We start from the raw sequence: 19,010 nt of genomic DNA on the forward strand, positions 1-19,010 counted from the left end.
ATTCACTACTGATGGCGAGTTGAAGAACGTAGAAAACGAAAGTTTCATTTATTTCTGTCAGACTTCATCGTCTATCATTTTTTGCAAGGCCTGAGTTTGATACTGGTTTATGTAACGCGGAAGAGAACTTTTTGGAAGGCAGTTGTGTCTCGAGTCATTGGAGAATTTACACCATAAGCTTCAAATATTTAAAAATAGCTCAATATAACTTTTTTTCTCACTTTACTGCAAATAAACGTGTTAGTTCTTTGGACGCTTATGGGAGTCTTTATTTTTGAATTATAAAGTAGTGCCCGTGTGTTATATTTTTTTACTTTATTACTTTTTCTTTCTCCTTTTCCTGGAATTTTGGATATGAGAAAAAAACAAATCCAGGTCTGTAGAACCACAGGCTCCTTTAGCCTGGGATGTATTGCTGTAACAACAAAGTTTCATCAAATAATCATTTATTATTGTCAAAATTTCATAACTTTGATTATTCTTGAGATAGTTCCGCCCATTTGAGCAACACTACTTCATGCGTGTATCCCTCAGGGCCTAACTGCCTCAATCATCTCCAAACATTTTAATCTAAATTAGAATTTTTGGTTGATGAAAAATAAAACTGCACACATACTTCATTCTGTCATTCATAAATTATAAAAAAAGAAGTCTTCTGCTGGAGTGTGAGCTTGAATGGAAACAATGTCAGTTAGGAATGGGCCGGTTTCCTGAAGCTCAAAAGCTGTCAAATTCCTGCTCCTTTAAACAAAAACACAAGGCATTATTTGAACTCCTCTTCCTCTTCACAAGGCAAATATTTTAGAGTGAGGGTCTCTAAATAACGGCTAGTTTGCATGCATGCTCTAGTGTGAAGTTCATTCTTGTCTGTCTAGACTCTCATTACGACCCTGTTTGTCTGCGTTTTTTTACCTTGACCTTGGACTTCCGTGCAGCTGCCGTTTGGATGAGCCCTTTCGTAGTTGTAATTTCCTTGAGACAAAAGAACTTCAGTCCCGGTCCGAGGAAGGACAGGCCACTAGCTTCCCTTTGTACACAAATATACAAGGGTGGCCTGATTATTCCCAGAGCTACTGAGCAGTGCGAAAATGTTGATAAACTAGGCACCCTTCGTGGGGCAGCTTGTAGCCTGCTTTATAGGTGACTCATGGGATAGGCATCACCAGTCTATTTAATGGAAACGTTGAGGGCCTATCCCTTCGGTAATATTTCAAAATTAAACATACACTCAAGTGTTAAACATTAATCTTAAAGAACTTTTAAAGAGCAGAGGTAAGGAAAAGAGGATTTCCGTAAGTGTTATATTTTAAGGGTCTGGTGAAGAAATGAACCAAACAGTAGTTTTGGATTTAAAACGGAGCTTTAGGCAGCTCTGGAGGAGGAGGACGCGTGTAAAATAGTGGCAGAGGAAGCTTTCTGTTGGGAGATAGGTCCGCATTCTACCATGCTGTCTAATTAAACAAGGTCTGAAGCTCACACACAGGCAGCTCAAAGCCGGATCTTGTTTCTAAATTCGCTTTTCATGTCAGCATCCATTTGTATGAAGAAACAGCTCAATGCAACTTAACCAGTACATTATTACGATTATTGGTAATTTTCTATTGTCACGTTATCTTTGAGATATTTTTATGCATTACGTGACGGGACAATTACTCATTACCCAAATATTCCGGAAATGATGTGAACAATCTAAACAGGCCGCCTATATAGTGAGGTAATCACTGTAATTATATCTCAAAATTAAATATACACAATTAACTAAAATATGTTTATTTCAATGAGTGCATCTTACCTGTTAAGCGTTTACTTCGTCCTGTGGCTGTCACTGTGGAGGTGCAACTACTTTGCACTCAACTTGCACAAAATAAAACTCCTTGTTCTTCATATCACACACAGAAGAATCAAAGGCACACACACAAACACTCGAACACACACTTGTACCAACAGGTAACAAGTTATCCTTTTTTTCCTCCCAAGAATAGGAGTAGAAATAAATAGCATGCAAAAAGTCAGAGTTTGCAGTATAAAACTACTCAAAGAGAGCATTATTAATAAACATTTATTTCATCCCCTACTGTGGCACTATTACTCCACAACTAGGTTTGGTCACAGAATCTCATCTCAGTATGTTAATAGGTGACCCAGTGGCATTTATATATGGCTTTAAAAGAAATGCGTCCTTCAAAACCAGGAGCCATGATAAGATTGAGGAGTTTGCACATCCATATTTGCTTTGCAACACTTTTTTGGTAATAAAAATTATAAAAAAAAAATACAAATCGAGGATTCTAAATGGAACACTTCCCTGTTTATCAATACATTGGATTAAGTCAACTTCAGCTGCAGCATTTCGCCCCAAGTAAATCACAAAGACTGCGCAGTGCGTCATCACGCAATTTTTTAAAAAATGATCAGGGGATTCGCACTAAAATTTGTATTTTTTTTCATTCCAATGCATCAAATGTGACATGTATTCGATGCTGTTATATTCTCTAACAGTTTTCAGGGTCGGCAAAATTTCACAGGTTGTTTTCGTTTGCCCCAATCCTGAAGTATCCAAACTCCCCTTTAAGGGTGTGGGTCTGCATGCTTTGAGCCAATGACAACACTCGTTGCTCTGCAGGAAAAAACTGAGACATGTGAGGCAGTGGGTCTTTAAAGGGCTGCTCTTCCCCAACTCACAAGCCCAATCTCGTAGGACTTGTTAGCGTATCACGTGCCAGCTTCTTAATGAAGTGGACACACGAGGGTCCAGTGTGCGCATGCGCGTGGTGTAAAATGTAGTTGGAAATGAGGTGTCCGTCTTGGAGTAGTCGACTTTTAAAAAGCATCGGCAGCCCCTGATATGACGACTTCGCTGGTTCTGCATCCACGCTGGGCGGACACCTTGATGTACGTTTATGAAAAAAGCCCGAATGAAAACAACCAGAATAAAAGCCAAACAATGGAGGGACTGAGCGGTAATTGCCCTGCGACCCACTGCAGGGACCTGATGTCGCACCCCGCGCTGGGACGACATTCTGGCACCATAGCGTCCCACCAAGGCTCCGTCTACTCGGATATTTCTTCTCCGGACACCGGCCGGCAGTGTCCCGCTCCTCAAACTTCATCCAGTGCATCCTTGAGCTATGGTTATCCGTTTGGAAACCCCTATTACGGTTGTAGATTATCTCACTCGCACAACGTGAACTTGCAGCAGAAGCCCTGCTCGTACCATCCCGCAGAGAAATACGCCGAGCCCAGCACAGCGTTGCCCACGGAAGAACTGTCTACCAGGGCCAAAGAGTTTGCCTTCTACCCGAGTTTCGCCAGCTCATATCAGGCTGTTCCGGGATATCTCGACGTGTCCGTTGTGCCCGGCATCAGTGCCCATCCTGAGCCGCGGCACGACGCCCTGATCCCCATGGAGGGCTACCAGCACTGGGCTCTCTCAAATGGCTGGGATGGGCAGGTGTACTGCTCCAAAGAGCAAACGCAGTCCACTCATCTGTGGAAATCACCTTTTCCAGGTAATTATATTTGGTTTAATTTTTCAAACAGTCTCAAGCATGCTGGAATGTATGTGTTAGTGCAGCGGCTTGTAGGCGTTTAATACCTGTGTCATCACATTAAGAAAGCTATTTAAATGTAGCCAGATATTTTTTACTCTGCTTGGATGTTACTGCTTAGTCCATGAATTTTATTGGGTTAAAGTGCCAAATATCAGTTTACATAGAAGTACATGGAAACTAAATGTGCAGAACAAACAAATAATTCCCATGACAGATATCCAGTATGTTTTACGCACTCTAAATTCAGGTAGTCACATTCTGTTTGAAAGTTAATAAGTCAACAAGCAGTTTGTCTGTGCGTAAAATGACAAATCTGAATTGTGAGTTCCAGGATCATTTTAGACAAATGCAAATACCTTGAGGGGGCAGATATTTTTCTTTGAAGTAATATGATGATAATAAGTCAGTGTCAGACCCTCAGAATAAAAATGAACACAAGTGCATACTTTTGCCCCCTGACAATAGTGACTTAGCTAGCCTTCTGTGTTTGGACTGTGTCAATAAATCTGTGCGCCCTGATCTGTCCACAGGCTTTTGCATATTTCACATTTCATACTGCATACAGACCTCAGCACCGTGATAAACAAATGCCCTCAACCACTGATCAATTCACGTTAAAATCCAACCTCGCGTATTGCTTCTCTCCCTGTCACACAACAGTGCATGATATAATAGACAGTGGGGCCCGGACAGAATGCGATTTAGAGAGTGTTTACTGGACTGCGTCTTTTACCACGAGCCTTTATTATCTTTGTGAAATCTTAAGGTATTTTAATCACGGATAGGGATGTCCTCAGCTGGACTTTACACACAACTCGTTCTCCCCTCAGTTCATACTGAAAATACACAAGAGCAAGCCACGCAAGCACGGGCGCGCTGTCATATGCGCGCGCACACATGCACAAAAACACAAGCGCGCGCTGTCAATGTCCATATCTCTCGCTTCACATACATGTCTGATAGGACCTGAGTTGCAAATAAAGACACTCAACACAATTGTGCATTAAAATTTTTTAAAAAACAACAATGACGTCCATTTAGTTGTGCTCAAGCAATTGACCAGAGGTTTTATATGCTTTTTAATAAGAAAGATATCGAGGAGATAACGTTGAAATATCCTTCGACCCAGATTAAAAACTAACGTACTTTCATACCCACAGCCCCTGCCAGTAAAATTACATGGGGGTAAAATCTTCATGTCTCACAGCTTGCCACTATTTCTCATGGTATTGCCATACTTGTCCTGTCATGTCTCTTGTTGGCTCCATGCAGTTTTGGCGATCCCAGAACTCTGCTAATCTGAACAAATACACTCCCACTGCCAAAATGTTTTGGGGCTTAACCAAAATAAATAAATAAATTGGTATAAAACACAGCGGGGAATACTGTCTTCATGAGGAAATACGGTCTAATGTTTTAAAATTGTAATGCATGTAACTGAATGATTACTCAAAACCATACATTTATTCACGTATGATTGCCGGACTGTATTTTCCTGTCAAACAGGTACTGAATAGTGTATTGCAGCCACAGTCAGGCGTGTTGTAGTTTTCCCAAGACTTACCCTGAGGTTAACTTAAACATTTATACAAGAGATTTAAGATACAGTCCGCAAGGTTTGTTGTTCATTTCCGTACATTTAGTCGAGTAGCAGGAACAAGTATTGACTTACAGCCAAAGCCAGACATTGATCACTTTCCATCGGACACAATGCACTATTGTAGTAGCTGATAGTGAAAGTTAATTCACAGAAACAGCCTGTGTTTTGTCCTTTCAGTTTGCAAAACACGCGGAGTAAATGTAACAGTGAACTGTCGATGTTATAATGGCGTATCTTTTACGTCAGGTGCAGCACACCTGAGATCCTGAGTGCAACCAATTCCTTGTGTGACCCCCCCCCCCCCCCCCCCCACCAAACCCCACCCCACTCCTCCATCCTTACTACACACACACACACACACACACACACGCACACGCGCACACACACACACACACACACACACACACACACACACACACACACACACACACACACACACCGTAGACAATTTTTCCACCTAGAAATTTGAATTATTTTCAATCATTTTCAAACATTTTCAAACATTTTCAAATATTTTCAAACTTGAAATTGCTAACCTCGTCTCAGAAATAGAAACCAGTCTTTCCCATAGAACTGCAGACTTTGGGAAATAAATCATCTCTGATTTTACACATAGCCTAATATTTTCCTTGCATTTCCCTCTCCCATTCCAGATGTCGTGCCACTGCAGCCCGAAGTCAGCAGCTACCGTCGTGGGCGTAAAAAGCGCGTCCCTTACACCAAGCTCCAGCTGAAGGAGCTGGAGAAAGAGTATGCAGCCAGCAAGTTCATCACCAAAGACAAGAGAAGGCGCATCTCGGCCGGCACTAACCTCTCAGAGCGCCAAGTCACCATCTGGTTCCAAAACCGGCGGGTCAAGGAGAAAAAATTTGTCAGTAAATCCAAGAGTAATCACATGCACACCACTTGATACGATCAGCGACCTCCATCAAACTGTAACTCATACCTTCCAAAAACATCACGCCATATATTTACCTCTTGCATCGAAAATCGTGGCTGAAGAACATTTTGGCTGAGTGTTTTTTTTTTTTATTTAACTTCCATCTTTTTTCCTCGACCATACCACAACTCCCCCCCTGTTTTCAATTTAGAGGAAGTACTCTAAAAACTGTGAAAATATTGAAAGTTTCACTTCACATTTGTTTTATATGAATGTACATATATAAATATATAATATTTAAAACGATATCTGTATTTCAAAGACAAGTATTGCGTGTTTTTTTCTTTTTTTCATATTGTTTTTCAAGCCAAATCTCAAAAGGAGCTGATGACATTTCTTGCAGCGGACGCATCAAATCTCTGCAGACTGTTCGTTTGGTGTCATTTTAGAAAGATAACCCGCCATATGGACATGTGTGGCATGACGACATGTTGAACTTGAGACTTCAACAAAAAGCTCACAAAGACTTTCGAGAGAACGAATCTTTTTTTTTTTTTTTTAATATTCCTTCTGAATTTGAAAAAGCTATGTTCTCTGTGTGCGATTTGTTCTCTAAAGCCTGAGCTAAAACAAAGGCTGCTATGTTGTTAATCTGTATAGTGCAATGCCTTTTATTATTTAATTCATATTATCTAGTATGGCGGAACTGTAAACTGGAATATCCCAACACCTGTATGTTTTCCTTTGTCAGTGAAGGATTCTGTCATGCAACTGGAATGATTGTAAACCATTAAAGTCAGTGAGTATTACACAGAAATGCACAATCGTTGATTTGATTTTCTTTTGTCTTTGTTAGTGTAGCGTTGCAGCTGATCATGCGCCTTGTACGGAGCCTGTAATTTCTACTTTGGTGCAGTATGTGAACTGTATTGTGGTGTTCAATTACGTCCTGGTAACGTGTTTCATAAATAAATGATGATTATGAAAATGCTTAAATATTCAAGTCAATCAAGCGTTGCAGCATTTCCTTTCGTTTCATGTTACACTGGTGTCATTAAGGAGCTGCATCTCTCACCGCTGTCGCCTTTCCTCTTAGAGTTTAGTCTGCAGCAGCAGAAGCAGCAGCGGATGGATGAGTGAGGATTTTATGTTGCAAAGTGCTTGATTAAGACTTATTGGGCATCCTGGAGTCTTAATGGTAACAGGAGGTGATTCATTCAGTGCGCACGGGCACTGGGCAGCAGCACGGATTTTCCAGCACAAAATAAAGCCTGATATTTTGACTCAATTCTTTTTTTTCAGTTACTGATGTCACATTGAAACTGGCAGCATTGGATCCCTCGTATTGATCACTCCAAGAGCAACAGAATATAGTCAGCGGTGGAAAATCTGCATCTATAATTCCACTCTCCACCTCCCACCGCATTTTAATCAAAGTTAACACCAAACATATATTTATTAGCTCTGACTTGGCAGAAGCTCAACTAGCTGAATCATCAGGCCTAAAGGAAAATAAATGTGTATGTACCTCAACTGTCACAGAACTATTTTCTGGCTTACCACAGAACATTATTTCCAGTCATGTTCAAACTGAACTTGAACAAACATTCGTCGTATAATAAAGTCTCAAATATTCGCCCAAGATAAGAATCTACGGGCTCTCTCCTGTGTGTTCGAAGTAAACATGTTTTTTTCTGATTATGCTTTCTGCGTATATCTAAACTGAAGGAGTGTTTGAACAAGGGAAAGTATACATTAGCGTAAATGTTTGCACGACATATAATTCCATTCTAGTGTCGTCAGCTGTGCGTATTTGGGTTATACTTAAATCCTGGTGTGTTATGCCCTGCTGTAGAACTTGTTCAGATGCACAGGTGAGTTTTGCAGTGAACTTTAGAGCGCATGTTTCATGACACTTGTATAAACTCATTATTTAGTTTTGTAAACAAGGATAAATAGTATGGATTCACGGGAGCGCACAGACCGAGCGCGCAAATCAGTGCAAATCTGCATCAAAGTGAATAGATTCTCTGCAGTTTCACTGTGGAGTTTCTTATTTACTTTTAACCTTTCTTTTCTTTGTCTGCACATGTTTGCAGGGAGTATTTGTTTTTCTATATGCATCCAGTTTGAGGAAATCACAAGGCCCTATTGTCGCATAGTCAAGTCGGTCTTCTCCAGCGATATAACATTGAAAATAGGAAAACGTGGATAATAGCATTGAATCACGGCTGTCCTGATGATAATCAAAGTTGAAGGTACTTCACTTTAATATACTTAAAGCTAGTTTGTTTCCAGTCTGATTTAAGTGTTCGATCTTATTTAACATTAACAAATAGCAGGCTGAATGTTAGCTATAAATACGGCCTCACTCTTATCCCAAATAAAAAATAAATCTTGTGTGGGGACAAATTGTGCCTGACGTGACTCATATTGTGGCTGTTTTGGAGAACATCATGCTCCTATAAGTTAGCATGCCAGTTTTTGCTTTTTGCGGTAATCTTTCTATAGGCGCATGGTTTGCAGGACTCTGGTCACTTTTTCCATCTCTTCACATCTTCTGAGCTCGTTGAGTACAATCCAAGACGTCAGACTGAAAGTTTTTGTTTGTCTGCTCCCCGGATTTTCAATCCTTGTGGAAAGTTCTGGCTGTCCACATTTACCCTTGACCATGACTATGCAGTCACTTTGACCTTGACATCACAGCAGATTGTGCATAATAAATAGGGGGCTGGACACCAATGGCGGCGGTTTGTTTGTAGGCAAACAAGGTGTTATTTCCCTGTCTAGACAGCCAGGCTTAATGGCATGCCATAAATACATAAAAAAGGGGAAGTGTAGCGATATCCTCTGACCTGCATTTCTGACCATCTCTTAGAGCGTTGCATTAACATTTGGGCTTTTCTCTTTTGTGTCTTTATATTTTTTACAGAAGTCCTCTAAAACTTGTTTCCCCTGGAACCACCAATGGGTTCAAGCACTCGTCATGAGGTGTGTGTGTTATTGACCACGGAGGACAGGTAGGACTTTTGACGTCTCACACCAACACCAGCAGCCATAGTGTGTGCACAGCGAGAGGAAATGATGATAGGACGTCGCCCACAATATAACGACACAAGGTATGGGCGTTTTCTTTCTAGCATGGCAGCAGGCCTACTTGGACTTTTGTTTTATGACTTTATTACTCACATGAAAAGCTGATTACATGTCTGATTTTACAAAAACAGTATAGAAATATATTAGAAAACATACGCAGTGACAGGCGCATTTGTTACTATTTTAGTCACTATTATTTTTTAAAGTAAGAGCGAAAAGCAGTGATTAAGTTACGAGGGGATGAATCCTTTGAACATGGCGTATTTATTTTATCATATTTTCTCAAAAGGAAATATTAAATGAATTAGATTTCTATTGGAGTTAATAAGCAAAATATAAAATGAGCTGAAATGTGTCGCATTATGTGTAATCTCGAATATAACATTCTAATCAGACTGGTAGTATATGCATAATAATGTTTATTAAATACTTTTTTTTAAATGTTATTTTTGTCTGTACAATAGAAACAAATATTTTATTAAAAATGTACATCTGCACAAACCAATGCAAAGAATCGACGCAGACTTTTCACATTACGTAGGTTATATTTAGAATAGCTCCACGTACAATTGTTGAAGAAAATGTAGAATTCCAATACATTATCGGTGCCTTGTAATATCCACAGTTATTCAAAAGTATTTTTTTAACTTGTTTATGTTGTTACATTTACTCATCCAACAACCTTCACAGCCGGGTTAACTATTACTTTGCTGAATGAAGGTAAACTTACACACACGAAACCATAGAGCATCTTAGTGAAAATGGAAAACAACAAATATAAAAGCTTTTCCACCTTTTTCCATGCACTGATCAGTTATCTTTTTACACATTTAAGGCTTAAAGTGTGATCTGAAGTTGCATTGGTTATGGTTGTGTGTGGAGGCGTGTGTGCTGCAGGCCGCTGTTCGCAGACACATGAGACAGGGGGCTGATAACCTCTGGTGGTGACCAGAGGAAAATATCAGGAAGTGCTGCAGCCGGCTTTCTGTCAGGGAGATTTCACTTCTCTTCATTTTTCATCCTTATTATGACTCTTTTTTTTACTTCTTTGTAGCACTTTTCTTTAATGCATGGGACAGTATTTCTGAAATATCGCGTTGGCAATCATTGGAATTTTAATGTGGAAGTTTTTATCTAACTGTCCAAGTTTTAGGCCCGCTTTTGATGGATGATACAACAAATACACAAATTCTAACTGAGAGGGAATGATCTTGAACTTCTGTTTCGTTATGGGACAAATGCCATATGCTAATTTTACATGAAAGCAACGGTGGATCAGTGTTTTGGTTTGATAGATCTGCTATACGAATACGTTCGATGATATGGAAATTACCTGTCACGGCAGCATAAAATCAGAAAAGGTTACCAAGCCGTCGGCGTTCAGTTTGGAATTATATTCATTTTTATATATATTTTTTCTTTGATTTCTTTTCACTTGGGGATAAAATAAAAATCTCGTTCAGCAAATTTGACAACGCCGTTGACTGGAAAGTTTCTTTATAAAGCGATTTGAATTAAAACCCCACCTGACTGACGGCACTTGCCAAGTTTGGTTAGATAATTTCTAATTTATGGATATAATTACAGAAATACTGGATGATATTTCACTTTCTTGATTGCATATTAATCACACACACACACACACACACACACACACACACACACACACACACACACACACACACACACACACACACTTTAGGTTTGGGAAATTCAAGTTTATAATTAGATAAATGGAACTTGATTTAGTTTTTTTGAGCCCATGTTCACAGCATTACGCGAATGCAGTGACCGCCAAGTTCAAATGCTTGTGTTCATAATAAGGCTCTCTATTTCTCAATACTAGTTAGCAGTGTGTTATTACATATAAAGACAGATTCTATTGAGTGAATTGCTAGCCTGTTAAATATAAAACTAAATGTATGGAGATTGTGATATTAAAGCTATATTATAATATTTTACCGGATTTGTTTATATTCAAAACAAACTGTTTAAAGTATTTGCTCATATAAGATTACTTTTCTGAGTTAATATTTAGAAAGTAGGATTTGGTAAAGCCTCAAAAAAATTGTTGTGCTGTAAACAAATGAAACAGATGAGCCAAACCTTCAAGTTAAACGTTAGCACTTTAGTGGCTTCTTTTAAGCTTCCCTTGGTGGTTCGTTTCCTTGAAGGAAGCTTTAAAAGGGCCGCATAAGGCTATAACTGTGGCAACCTGCCTACAGAGAATCAAAGAGAAAAAGGGGAAGAAAAGCCCTTTGTTTAGGCTATTGCCCTGTCTGGACAGGAGCAGCGGATTCCACAGGGGTAATTTCAATATCGCGCAGACAGTGGACTAGACAGTGACCTTGACAGTGCTATATGCTGGCTTTACCTACTTCTTTTTTAATGGCACATTTTCGTTTAAGTAAATGAGTGTCCAGGCCTTGCAGCTCACGGTCACGTATGACATCATCGCTGAGCTGGAGATGCACTGAACAGACGAGCAGTTGTTTGAATGTGAAATGCGGATCTGTGGGAGATCAGGAGCGGAGGCGTGGAGAGGAGAGGCGAGGAGGCGCAACACATGGCCTCTTCCTCCGAGGTAAAGTAAAGACTTCAGCTTCATGTTTGACTCACTCTCTGCACGGCCATCCGGGCCATTTCGCTGTAAACATCACACTGCACTGCTATGCTTTTGCTTCATCTTATAATAACACAAGACGTGATACCAAGACAGCCCAGTGCTCCTCCCAGGGAGAGAGAGAGCGAGGCTCGTGATATTATATGGGATCGTTGTTGTGCTGCATTGCGAGACTCACTAACTAGATGCAAGAATGTGCAGAGATATGAGAGGCAGAAGTTTTGAGAGACAGAATGAAGCCACAGCAGGTCCCCTGCAGCTTCTCCAGTTTAAACATTCGATCTTTTTTATTTCTATTTAAGGCTGAGCCAGGCCCGCTGCCTGCGGGTTAGAGAAGGTACATGCTCACTAGTGACGGATACAGCTATCAAATGTCGGCTGACTTGCAAATCGTTCCCAAACCAATGTTTAAATGAATGCTGATGTCTCACATAACACCTTATTGGCAATTTGGTAGCACGCAAGTATTGCCAGTCAGCAAGCATGTGCAAGATGCTGTAACTCTGCACCTTTTTGTTAATCCTCAACTTTGAAATTGATAAATGGAATCAGTTTATACATTCTGCACCATATGAATGATTCAATTTTGAGGACAGCATGATTAGGAACATGTCAGAATGATTTCCATTAAGCACAAGACCATTGGCGGTTGTAATATTCATGTTATTTGGATGAGTTGAGCTCTTGTCCTCTTTTGAAGTATAAAAAAGACTCCTATATGTGCATTCTTTTTCCAATGTATTTTAATTAGACTTGTTTTGTTCATATAAATTCAGCATTTGAGTTCAACATCAAGTTCAACTCACCGTGACTGCGTCCTGAACTTGAGTGTATTGATGGCTAATATGCGTGTGTATGTGTGTGTGTGTGTAAGTGTGTGGGTGGGTGGACGTAATAGATTTTTCGTGTTTTAAATTTTTTTTCTCATTAATCGATAACAGTATGAAATTATAATCCGTAATATTACTATAATGTAATATATTTGACAAACTTTCCTCCTTGAATTAATGTGACTCTTTTCAAAGTGCCATAATTGTGACAGAACAAGTCCCACAGCTGAGATATGATCACTTTTTAGATCAATAAAGGTTTTTTTGTCTTCATATAAAAAACTGAGATTAGGTTTTTCATAAAACATGAATTTCTTTTGAAAGAGTTACTGCTTCATGAAGGATATAATTTAATAAAGAAGGCGTCAGACGAAAAGTTCAAAATTTATTTCGTAATTAATGCTCAATGTTCAGACCCGGGAGAGAAATGCAAAATGCACAGACCAGTTTTGAGAATATGTTTAAGAAGTTTTTATGACTAAAGGCCAGATTGAAAATTCTTGCCATGCAGCTTTTGGCGGACTGCCCGAATCCTGCCCATCTCAAGGCGAAGCTTTGTGTAGAAAAAAAATAGTTCTCTGTGGTGGAATCTCTGCAACTTGTTTACTTGAATAATAAAAAATATATACTTTTTTTCATCAGGACAAAAAAATGACTACAGTGTGACACCTCACATATTTGTTCTGTGTCTTCACAGTTGCCCCTACAAATCAACTAATTAGCGCGAGATAAAGCAGAGCCTCTCAGCTGCTTGGATCAGTTAAGTGGCCTCTGATATCTTGTAAAATTCATATAAAAGAATTGTGAGAGGTATAACAATCCCAGCAGAGTTTGGCTGCGAACGTTTATTGGAGGTATCTGTTAAAGTTGTTCATGTGAGGTGTACTAGAGAATATAACGTGAAATATACCCTCTTAAAGTAACCTTGTAGAATATCGTCCTGTTTTACAGAGCCACTGGCTTCAACCTGCTGACCCCGTTACTGTAAATATGAGCAGAGTGCGGCAATGAGCATCAGTCTTTTCTTAAAACAAGCTTGTAAAATTGGGACATCACAGCTTTATATGACATGAAATTCAACCATAATTTGCTAGAAAACAAGTTGTCATATGCACCCTCTTGTCCAGCAAGAAAAATAGTTTTCATAAGAAAATGCATTTAAAAACTTTGGCCAGCTTATAAAGAGATTAAACGAGGCCATGGACAGTTCCAGCAATGTAAGAGGAGAAGCAGTCAAGGCTCCTTTTGGAGACAGCATGAGTCAAGTGAGGAAAAACAAGATTCTACATTTTTAATAAAAGCTTTATAGTATTTTTAAAAAGCATATAAACCCCTGTAATACAGAAGTTAATGTTTTGTTTTGTCTGAGAGGGACCGAGTGGGTGGTACTATGTGTAGCAGAAGTTAGCCTGGACACGTGGTTAGGGGCTGACCAATCAGGCGCCCCTCCAGGTTTAACTATGTTAAATGTCAGATTGCAATAAACTAGAAGCTGTTGGTCGGGCCCGCGGAAATGGGCGAGCATAATCTCCTTAATCCAGGGTTTGTGGGACCTTTGGTAAACATCCACACTGGAGACACGTTTTACTTCCCGAATTTTCGAGCTTCAGGGGGACAACTGGCGGGGCTACCGTCTCTCTCCTACCCGAGAAGGGACAATGTTTGCTCCCTCCCGTGGAATCCTTCGGAGCCGTGCAATGGATACTCTCAATCCTACTTTAGCAGCCCCGTGTCTATTAACCCTTCCTTCAATCGCTCATGCGAAATTAGCAGACCGGAGGAGGGTAAATGTTACTATAACAGCGGCAGCGGGAGCAGGGAGACCTGTTCAGGTGGCAGCAGCAGCCTCAAACGAGAGGACAGGGCGAGAGACACATCATCATTAACATCTGACCACGGGATGCACGCTGGGATTGGCGGCACGGCCGTCTTCTCTAAATATGATTATGGGAGCGAGCAGCTAACGCAAGACCCACCATCATGTCAGTCAATGGAGTCCGACTCCAGCTCCTCGCTGCTCAACGAGAGCAGCAAGCCCTCATCCAGCGACACACAGACCCTGGTGTCACCGGGGAGCCATGCAAGCAACATAGCCGCAGGCGGAGGTGAGTGCCATTTTTCTCATCACAATTATTAGAAACACACGTGCCCGTTATTGAAAAGGAGACTGCACGTCGCGTACACCAGTGGTATTACAGCGTCATTAGAGCTCGTTATCTTGATGCACAACTTGCAGCCTTCATTAGCCTGCAGGGTACTTGCGTGGTGCGCAAACGCCGCTAGGGGTTGCCCTAAAATACCTAACGCGCCATGTGGTTGTGTACAGTTGCAGATAAGCTCACCAAACCGGATTGCCTACCAATCTTTGAATAAAAGATCATCACTGCTAGTGCATTTCCATAAAGCCTCAACTGTAAAGGGTAGATTTTTGGGGTCCTACATCTCTTCGTACTATCAAATTAGCTCATTGATTTAAAGAGATGAGGCGCCTTGATTGGCTGCATCAAGTAGAGAGACTTTTCTTTTTAATGACTCGTAAACAGAATTAATATCTATCGCTGTGTACTCAAGAGTCATTTAATATGCTCTGAAACTCTCAAATAAGAGCTGGGATTTGCATGAACGTCTTAATTATCACGTTAATTCTACTTTAACTGCAACAGTAAAACTTCCTGTGACACAAACCGATGGACATTGTGGGTCCTTAAAGAAAAGGTTTGAAAATAAGCAAATACAACCACTCCAGATCAATAATTTCATGAAAATGAGACAGACTCTGGTTGTGCTGAAATTAGATTAGAAATGAGCAGAATTAGTCCAGGCACAGACCAAAACAAATCCAGTTTGGCTGTGTGTAAGATAAGTGACAGCTTGCGGGGGGCGTTTTTTCTCTGAATTTGAATAAAATAGACAAAGTCTAGCTTCTGTGATCTTTTGCAGAAACTTAGAAATCATCTAGATGATGCTGAGGCTGTCAGCATGTACACGGCAGTATAAATCTTTTGGAGATTAAGGTGTTTTAGTTTAAAATGCATGTATCTTCTAGATAGAAACTGTATAGTCAGTAGTCCTTAGATAACGCTGCATTGGATATTAAATTAACTCTACACACACTGTACGGTACACTCAAAAGTGTGCCTTGGACCACTGACGCCCCTGTAGCCTCCTCATAACCTTGGATGTGACCGTGATTTTGCAACTGTGGTGACTAATCCGCTGTATGCCCCCCTTCTCTCCTCCTCCTCTCCTCCCCCCTCTCCTCCAGCTGCCCCGTGGTACCCGATGCACACCCGGACCAGAAAGAAGCGCAAGCCCTACTCCAAACTCCAGCTGGCTGAGCTCGAGGGTGAATTCATGATGAATGAGTTCATCACCAGACAGCGGCGGAGGGAGCTATCTGACCGTCTGAACCTCAGCGACCAACAAGTCAAGATCTGGTTCCAGAACCGCAGGATGAAGAAGAAGAGACTCATGCTGAGGGAGCAAGCTTTGGCCTACTTTTAGAGATGCGGCAGAAGGTGAATCGATAGGCAGTAAAAAGCCAAGCCTTCGACGCTCCCTTAGGTCTTCTTTCAATGCATGCACTCATCTATCCATCTTTTACATTGCAGGCAATTATCACCACATTTTCGTATCATTTTTTTTATCCAAGGTGTGGACGATACAAACCAAGAACAAGCCAACTAACTGGCATTCAAAGCTATATTTACACGTCTATACGTCTACCTTCATGTTTTTAGTATAATCGCACAAAAAGCTGTGAGTGTTTGTTTTCTGTGTCTCTTGTTTATCTTGATTTATCAAGAGTTCAGTTAAAGCCCTTAGCATGAACCTTGAGTAATATATCGCCAAGGCAATTGCTCAGTTTAGGATGACGCATAGTGTCAACATCCTTTTTGTTCCATTTTTAGTCAGAGAAAATGAAGCGGGAGTGGGGTCACTTGGTAAAATGTCAAAGAAATAGATCTAAAAATAACAGTGAAGGCAGAAAGTCAGACAAGCCTGGAGCCGCTTCCGCGCAATAATTTTCAGTGACTGTGATCCAATGAAGAAAAACATCCCTCCCAGCTGATAAATCCTTTCACAGCTGTTATCTTGTTTAGTTAGAGAAACGTCGTTTTTATCTTCTGTAGTTTTCACCAGGCGTTGTGGCACGTTCACGGTCACGGGCAGGAAGTCTGGAAGTCTGGGAGTCTGCATGAGGAGAGGGAGAACTACACCCGCATTGTAATCCATATCCTTATGACGGCGCATTCAAAAAATATTTACTACTACTTTGTTCATGTTCTCACAGGTTTCTGGAGTTATTTTCTTACTTAAATTACTTTTCGACTCGTCCGAACAACAGCCACAGAATCCTGCATGGGTTGCGTTTCTTTAGTCGAGTGAGATCACCGTGTCGATACGGTTTCCAGCTGCTAAGCGTCCACGTCAAGATTATTTCAGTTGAAGAAAGTACTATACTCTATAATAATCCCGTTTAGTATCTTTTAATAAAGTATTCTTAAGTATTAAACATATTTGTAGGCTAACTTGGTTCAAAAGGAGCCGCCTGAAGTGAACGGAGAGAGGGTGTTTGTTTTTTAGGCCTAAAACAGTATTTCTGAAACTCGGTGCTCAAAATGAAAATAAATATGTAGGATTTAAGAAAAATCTAATAACCTCCCTTAAATCGGGGGAATGCAGTGCATCATCTGTCATGTGTTAAGAGTAAACTATAGCAGTGAAATGTATTTGCAGCATGTTGATGTGAAATAGCTATAAGTCATGTTTGCGGGCCACTTTTTCAGTAGGTGACTTTTTGTACAATTTTTTTCTGAACAAATCATAAACAAAAACCAACCACGCGTTTTGACGCATATGTCTACGAAGAATGTATCATTATTCATTGCTATTAGCCTATTATTATTATTATTATTATTATTATTATTATTATTATTATTATTATTATTATTATTATTATTATTATTATATAGTTGGAGGACGGATGGCCTGTTAGGCCTACGTTATGTACTTGCTCTTTGCAACGTGCTCAGTGTTGTCCCTCTCCTTACATTGTACCCGTGTATAACTTTGTAAGATGAAATAACATATATGTTACAATTTACATCCTGTTTGAGGATTCCTTATTGCTATGTAATAGTGTTTTATGTTATTGATCGTCGTGTACAATATGGCATTCCATATAGCCTATCTGTGGTTGTGAGGGGTTGGTAACGTAGGCCTATTATATGATACTGCCAAGAATGGTTATATGAAATGGTATGCAAGAAAATGTACCAAACCTGTCATTTAAAGAATCCCTGTTTCTGTGTAATAGCTGTTTGTTCTTTTTTTTCGTCCCTCACCGCATTCCCTTCTTTGCGCTTGTAAGGATTGCTCCGTTGTCTTGTAAAAGTAATAATGATATGAATGTACATGCGTAAGGTCTTCAATAAACAGAATACTGAAACGTTTATTGGTGTAACCTCAGTGTGTCATTGGGTCGCCTCCCTGAATGCGTTGCTTTAAAAATCAGCTTTTCTTTTGTGACTGCAGGGATTATTTTATTGGACGTGACCTGTAACAGTTTAGATATGGTGAAATCAAGATTCGAACATTAATGGGGCATTTGGACGTATTTGAGAGGGTGTTTTGTTGGCACTTGGTCGGACATGCTGTGAAGTATAATCAATAGGAGCCCACACAGGTTGGCCATGTGTTATTACGGCCGCAAAGGTAAGCTATAGGTAGCTCTCCATGCAAAATGGCGGCCAGGTGCTTCTCCCTAACCCCATATTGCATTGAATATTGTTCTTATTTTATATTACTCTGAAAAAAAAATCCCATTGTTACAACTGATACATTATTATGAAACAAAAACCTCTTCAAATTTGTTCTAAGGCTTTCTCTTTTCCCTTGAAGTTCGGCCTAATCAATGTCACCGGTGCTACAAGCCTATGGTGCAGCTAAACACGCAACAGCTCTGTAAAGCAGTAATAGGGTTACACCCCAGTGCTCCATATAGTCGAGCCTCTTGGCCAGTCCTGTTCCCTGTGCATCCCCTCTTCTGTTTTGCATTAGGGATTTACACGTATTGTAAATACTTTTAAAAACATGCCCACAGATCAGATAAAAAATATTTGATCCCTACATCTGACAACGACCGTTTTATAGTGCACTCATATCTAACATCCTCAAAGCTCTCCCTACTGGCGGGACAGTGTAAAGCAATGCAGGTCTGCATGTGCAGAGTTCCTCTATCAGCTATACCTAACTAAGCTTTAATGCGTTTGTAAACAGCTGCACACGGGCTCTATTATGTGAAGTAGGAAACTGTTGTGCTGTCCCAATGTTGAGATCACATGTTGCCTTTTCAGTGAACTGTGAACGGCTGCTCATGCAACCGAGCCACTGAGCGGCCTTCCTGAATCCTAGTGTCCATCAGCTC

At 40.3% G+C, this 19,010-nt stretch overlaps 3 protein-coding genes and 1 long non-coding RNA gene across 4 annotated transcripts in view; 3 read left to right on the top strand and 1 right to left on the bottom strand.

The window, feature by feature from the left end:
- LOC117821134 (homeobox protein Hox-C10a-like) overlaps positions 1–19,010 on the top strand; it is a 98,002-nt gene that overhangs the window by 55,995 nt on the left and 22,997 nt on the right. The window contains exon 4 of the transcript XR_004632913.1: positions 8,964–9,150. The gene's annotated coding sequence lies outside the window, so the exon portion shown is untranslated. The remainder of the gene's footprint in view (positions 1–8,963; positions 9,151–19,010) is intronic.
- LOC117821149 lies at positions 323–1,153 on the bottom strand. The gene is made up of 3 exons (XR_004632914.1): positions 913–1,153; positions 617–741; positions 323–415 (listed from the first exon to the last, which is right to left on the bottom strand). It is a non-coding gene; the product is annotated as an uncharacterized LOC117821149 (long non-coding RNA).
- Positions 2,679–7,019, top strand: hoxc13a (homeobox C13a). Its single transcript, XM_034695210.1, has 2 exons — positions 2,679–3,509; positions 5,805–7,019. Exons 1-2 carry the CDS (start codon positions 2,846–2,848, stop codon positions 6,059–6,061), a joined length of 921 nt encoding a protein of 306 aa, XP_034551101.1. The 5' UTR covers positions 2,679–2,845; the 3' UTR covers positions 6,062–7,019.
- hoxc12a (homeobox C12a) lies at positions 13,957–18,038 on the top strand. The gene is made up of 2 exons (XM_034695213.1): positions 13,957–14,685; positions 15,846–18,038. Exons 1-2 carry the CDS (start codon positions 14,094–14,096, stop codon positions 16,082–16,084), a joined length of 831 nt encoding a protein of 276 aa, XP_034551104.1. The 5' UTR covers positions 13,957–14,093; the 3' UTR covers positions 16,085–18,038.

The sequence above is a fragment of the Notolabrus celidotus genome, chromosome 11, assembly GCF_009762535.1.
Source record: "Notolabrus celidotus isolate fNotCel1 chromosome 11, fNotCel1.pri, whole genome shotgun sequence".
Lineage (NCBI taxonomy): Eukaryota > Metazoa > Chordata > Actinopteri > Labriformes > Labridae > Notolabrus > Notolabrus celidotus.